Source organism: Giraffa tippelskirchi, chromosome 8 (genome assembly GCF_054371585.1).
Source record: "Giraffa tippelskirchi isolate mGirTip1 chromosome 8, T2T-mGirTip1v1.2.pri, whole genome shotgun sequence".
NCBI classification, from domain to species: Eukaryota; Metazoa; Chordata; class Mammalia; order Artiodactyla; family Giraffidae; genus Giraffa; species Giraffa tippelskirchi.
This window is the reverse complement of record NC_137282.1, coordinates 101761006-101767005: the sequence shown is the minus strand read 5'-3', so window position 1 is coordinate 101767005 and position 6000 is coordinate 101761006. Positions and strand designations below refer to the sequence as shown.

General features: G+C 39.7%; 1 protein-coding gene across 7 annotated transcripts in view; it reads right to left on the bottom strand.

Annotated features, from left to right (window-relative positions):
• Nucleotides 1-454: 454 nt before the first annotated feature.
• IPO11 (importin 11) overlaps nt 455-6000 on the bottom strand; it is a 201432-nt gene continuing 195886 nt past the window's right edge. For all 7 annotated transcript variants that reach the window (XM_081519785.1, XM_081519783.1, XM_081519784.1 and 4 more), the window contains one exon: nt 455-1847. In XM_081519785.1, the coding sequence (XP_081375911.1) occupies nt 1683-1847 (165 nt within the window). In that variant the 3' untranslated portion in view covers nt 455-1682. The remainder of the gene's footprint in view (nt 1848-6000) is intronic.

The window sequence follows — 6000 nt, the reverse complement described above, 5'->3', positions numbered from 1 at the left end:
AAGGGTGGGTTGGCAGGACAGACTCCGAGTTTAGGACTAACATGTACACACTGCTATATATTTGAAACAGGCAACCAAAAAGGGCCTCCTGTATTAGCACAGGGAACTCTGCTCAATACTCTGTAATAACCTAAATGGGAAAAGAATTTGAAAAAGGTTGCACATGTACAACTGAATCACTTTGCTGTACACTGGAAACTAACAAAACACTGCTAATCAACTTCACTCCAATATAAAATAAAAAAGAAAAGAAACATCATATTAAAGAAGTGCTGGTCTTTAAATGAAAAGAGAAACTGAAAGGGTGACTAGGATTTGCTACATGAAGGACCGCCGCCTACTAAGACAGAGTCAACACCAGACTATGAAAGAAAACCTCTCTTCAAAATTCACTGGGCCATTCTTATGAACTCATTTTTTGTGAGGCAGGAAAAATAATCAGGCAAATCAAAGGTGAGGTATCTTTGGAAAATTTAATTTGGACCATATTTTTCTTTCTTTAGCTGAAAACATCAAATATTTCCATACATTTTGGGCTTCACGACTTACAAAGGGGCAGTGGGTTTCCTGCAGTTACATACTGTACCCAACTTTCTACAGAAAGATCAGACATTTTCCAACCTTGCTTTCGAATATTTTCTTTAAAACGCTTTAAAGGTTCTTTATAGTCAATGGCAAGTAGAACAAAGTAAGGCTTTTTTTTCTCCTTTTCCCCCGTTTTTGGTACTGCATGTAGGAGGAACAAGGAAGGAAGACTCGTCACATCAGTGTTGATGCCCTGGGGGACTGCTGCTAGGCCCCCCACGGGGACCCCTGCACTGAGGAACCCAAGATGGGTAAGTGCTGAACGGCCTGTCACAGCCACATCACAGCAGAGGAGGGTCTGTGGGCTGCTGGCTCCTCTCCGTGCTCACAGGGCTCCTGGCCTCCAGGAGTAACAAAGGAACTAGGACCAAACCATGACCAGGTGTCTCCCACCTGGCACTGCAGTGCCACAGGTTCACTTCTGTGGGCCTTACAATGTGCATTTAAAGACTAAATGTAATTAGTGAAAATAACACAAGGAAAAAAAAAATCTTTACTAATTCCCATATCAAATTACTAGAATGAAAATAAAAGCATCTGTCTGATAAAACATATCTTCTATGTCAGTTGAAAGCAACTCCCCTGGCAAGATCATTTCAGTAATGTATATCTGTCACTATTTGTATAGTTCTGCCTGGTGCACACATTTCTTTAATTGTATCACCTGAACATCACTTGCATCACTTTTCAAACTTGTAGTCTCATTAGCTTAAAAAAGGGATAAGGCAGCCAAATTTAACTAATTTTGGTTGCAGTAAAACATCTCAGACATTAAACCTTCTTCTTCTCAAGTGTTAAGAGCACATGATTAAAAGGTAACAAACAGTTTCTTCTCTTAACAGGAAACTAAGCAGCTATTGTTGTCAAATCTATCTCTAGTAAACACAGAGCCCCTCATAAATATAAAATTAAATTCTTTTGAGGAATAGGTTTGTGATTTTAGTTATGTAGGATTTACATTTATTAGCTGAATTTTTGCAGTAAAAAAAGGCGTGGTCTTTGCGTCTCTTTGCTTCTCACACAAGGGATTTCTCCACCGTCCCAGCAGGCTTGCACACAAAGTGGCACGCTAGCCTCCTCCGCCACGGCTCACGCTCTCAGAAGCCCTGCAGAAACTCCTGCAGCTGGGTGACGATCTCGGTGTCCACCGTCTCCATGAGGGACTGGAAGCCCTGTTCTCCCAGCAGCTCCTGCTGGGCCTTGAGCTTCTCGTAGATGAACTGCTGCAGGGACACGGTGTGCACGGGGTCCTTCAGGGCCAGCTGTGGGACAGAGAGGAGCCACACTGTGTCACAGAAGCAAAACAAGGCCCTTTTACCTGTGAGTGACTCAATTCTTTGTAATTCCTTTCACAGCATCTAAAGTGCCTCTCCCTCCCTTTTTCCAAGGGACTCGAATGCAGCCTCACTGTGAAAAGGGTTGCCAAAGAAAATTTCATTCAGTGAGTCTAACCTCAGTCCCCTGGGCCTCTGAGCACGGTCATCTGATGAGCCCAATTTCTCAACAGCTCACCCATGTAAAGAATCAAAACCTGGTGGAAAGTACCCTAAAAGGAACAGAACGTGCCAAAGAGCATTTAAACGATTATAACATGATTGTCCAGGGTGCCTCATAGGAAGAGCAGGGACTTTACTGTGGCAGCTTGGTGAGGCCCTCAGGACTGACAAAGGAGACACTGCCTTGTCCGAGATTGCTATGTTACTTAACACATGTATATTCTTCTGGTTACAAAAGAGAAAGCAAAATAATTAGTAAAAATAGATTTTAACAACCCAAATGTATGCTCCTCCTCTCCTGTTGAAGTATTTGAAAAATTAAAGAAATACAATTAAATTAAAAATAACCCATCCATCCACTTCCTAAAGATAACAATCACAGCAGAAAACATTCTGGCCTCTTTGGCCTGTGGCATTCACCTATGTACATATAAATACACAATTAATATTGCTGTTTACACTTAAAATTATCACACAAAAAACTGTACTCTAATACATTTAAGGATTCTAAATATATTTGTCTTTTTTTTGTCATAGGCGTGTTGAAGTAATTGGTCTAGTTTAAAAGAAATTTTTCTTTTTTGCAATTTTAACTATAATTTTGCTGAATGATCTTTCATGAATAATGTTCCATGTTACTATGTATACAGCTTTTCCTCTACATTTCAGATTATTTCTTGAGGATATCTATCACTATTTTAGATGAATTACTAAAGTACATACATAATTTTATGACTGTTGATACATACCGTCAAGTTGTTTTTCCTATGGTTTGTACCAACTTAAAAGGTATATGAGTTTTCAGCTTGCGACACTATTAGCACTGGTATCATCAGTATTTACATTACTTAAAATTTAAGAACTGAAAAATAACACATCTTTGCTTTAAGCTATATATTGCTCTCATTATCAATAATGCTGAACATGTACAAGGCTTTAAGTAAAATTTCTGTGTGATAAGTTCTCCTTGCTTACTGAGGCTCAATTCTCTTCTATGCAGATGAAGTAGCTGAGTCAGATCTGCTGTTTGAGCAATGTAAGTAGATTTTAAAATAATGACCACAAATAGAAAATGTAACTGAGAGGCAGAGACATAGGAGCCACGAATGTGAAACTGAATCCCTTATGTGACCATTCCAGAATTACAGAGTAAATCCATGGCAGGGGTAATTTCAATACGCATTCTTCTGGAAAATGGGTAGGAGAAAGAACAGCAAGAACTGACAAGCCTGAAGATATCATTCTACAAAATGTACAGAAATCAAACATTTAAAAATACATGCTCTTCTAAGCAACATGTAATAATGTTCAATATTATTTTACTGACTAGAAAATAGACCTCTTACTAAAGAGGGTGTGAACTTTGTTGAAATATCATGAATTATCTCTAGCTAAAGCCATCTGCTACAATATGAGTGAAAAGAAACTGAACTTCAAGCTGATGTTCAACAAGTCACACCAAATACTGAAACAAAGCTTAACAGTTTGGTTTAAATACAATTTCAGTTTGCTATATGACACTGGAAGCAGTTAGCTTATCACATCTCCACTTTAATTTCCAACAGACTAATAAAGAAAGAAAAGAAAACTCAGCAGTGGCCACAGGACTGGAAAAGGTGAGTTTTCATTCCAGTACTACAAGAATGCAATGCCAAAGAATGTTCAAACTACCGCACAATTGCACTTATTTCATATGTTAGCAGAGTAATGCTCAAAATTCTTCAAGCTAGGCTTCAACAGTATGTGTACCAAGAACTTCCAGGTGTTCAAGTTGGATTCGGAAAAGGCATAGGAACCAGAGATTGAATTGCCAACATCCGTTGGATGATAGAAAAAGCGAGAGAATTCCAGAAAAACATGTACTTCTGCTTCATTGACTACACTAAACCCTTTGAACGTGTGGATGACAACAAACTGTGGAAAATTCTTCAAGAGATGGGAATACCAGACCACCTTACCTGCCTCCTGAGAAACTTGTACGCAGGTCAAGAAGCAACAGTTAGAACCAGGCATGGAACAATGGACTGGTTCAAAATTGGGAAAGGGGAATGTCAAGGCTGTATATTGTCACCCTGCTTATTTCACTTCTATGCAGAGTACATCAAGAGAAATGCCAGGCTAGATGAAGCAGAAGCTGGAATCAAGATTGCCGGGAGAAATATCAATAACCTCAGATACACAGATAATACCACAGAGCCTCTTGATGAAGGTGAAAAAAAGAGAGTGAAAAAGCTGGCTTAAAACTCAACATTCAAAAAACTAAGATAATGCATCTTTATTTGATGGTGGGATCACCAGTCCCATCACTTCATGGCAAATAGATGGGGAAACAACAGAAACAGTGACAGACTTTATTTTCTTGGGCTCCAAAATCACCGTGGTGAGTGCAGCCACGAAATTAAATGACGCTTGTTCCTTGGAAGAAAAGCTATGACAAACATAGACAGCATATTACAAAGCAGAGACATTACTTTGCCACAAAGGTCCGTATAGTCAAAGCTATGGTTTTTCCAGTAGTCATGTATGGATGTGAGATTTGGACCTTAAAGAAGGCTGAGCACCAAAGGATTGATGGTTTTCAACTGTGGTGTTGGAGAAGACTCTTGAGAGTCCCTTCGAATACAAGGAGATCAAACCAGTCAATCCTAAAGGAAATCAGTCCTGGATGTTCACTGGAAGGACTGATGCTGAAGCTGAAGCTCCAATACTTTGGCCACCTGATGTGAAGAGCCGACTCATTAGAAAAGACCTTGATGCTGGGAAAGATCGAAGGCAGAAGGAGAAGGGGACGACAAAGGATAAGATGGCTGGATAGCATCACCGATTCAATGGGCAGGAGTTTGAGCAAGCTCCAGGAGACGGTGAAGGACAGGGAAGCCTGATCTGCTGTAGTCCATGGGGTCACAAAGAGTCAAACACAACTGATGACTGAACAATAACAAAACCCCACCAGATGTGGCAGAACACTACATCAGTATTATTTTTCAAAAGTGTATTGATCAGTCATGAGAAGATTTAAAAACATTTATCTGCTTTGTGAGGACAGTTGTGGAGGGAAGAAGGAATTAAAAAAAAAAAAATACAGAATCTCTAACTGCATACCTTGTATGTGTCATGGGTGCTCGGTAATCATGTCCAACTCTTTGAAGCCCCGTGGACTGTAGCTCACCAGGCTCTTCTGTCCAAGGGATTTTCCAGGCACGAATACTGGAGTGGGTTGCCATTTCCTCCTCCAGGGGATCTTCCTGACTCAGGGATTGAACCCAAGTCTCCTGCATTGCAGGCAGATTCTTTACCACTGAGCCACCTGGGAAGCCCTAACTGTATACCTCAAAGGATCAAAAAACAAACAAAAAAAAAACACCACTATATTTCGTTAAAAAAAATACACATTAGCCAACAAATGTCTATTTTGGCTTGTGGTAGACATTCATTAATCATGGCTATTAATATCTTATTTTGAAGAGATAAAACAGATTGACCAAATGATTCCCTAGAGAAGAATTATCACTGCACATGCACAAAAAAATCCAGATATTATTTTTTTGAATGTAATAATGCCTATGCATGTGTGCACTAAGTAGTTTCAGTAGTGTCCCATTTTTTTTGACCCTATGGACTAGAGCCCACCAGGCTCCTCTGTCCATGGTATTCTCCAGGCAAGAATACTGGAAGGGGTTGCCATGTCTTCCTCTATGGGATCTTACCGACCTAGGGATCGAACCTGCCTCTCCTGCATCCCAGGCAGATTCTTTACCATTAGAGTCACCTGGAAAGCCCAAAAATGCCACTAGTCACTAAAATTAAGAGACCCTGAAGTCACTAACAACATTTTTAAAACTATTACTTTTATACAAATAATGTCCACTTGACATAATTAATTATCTGATTTAATGTGAAAATATACAGAATGCCTACC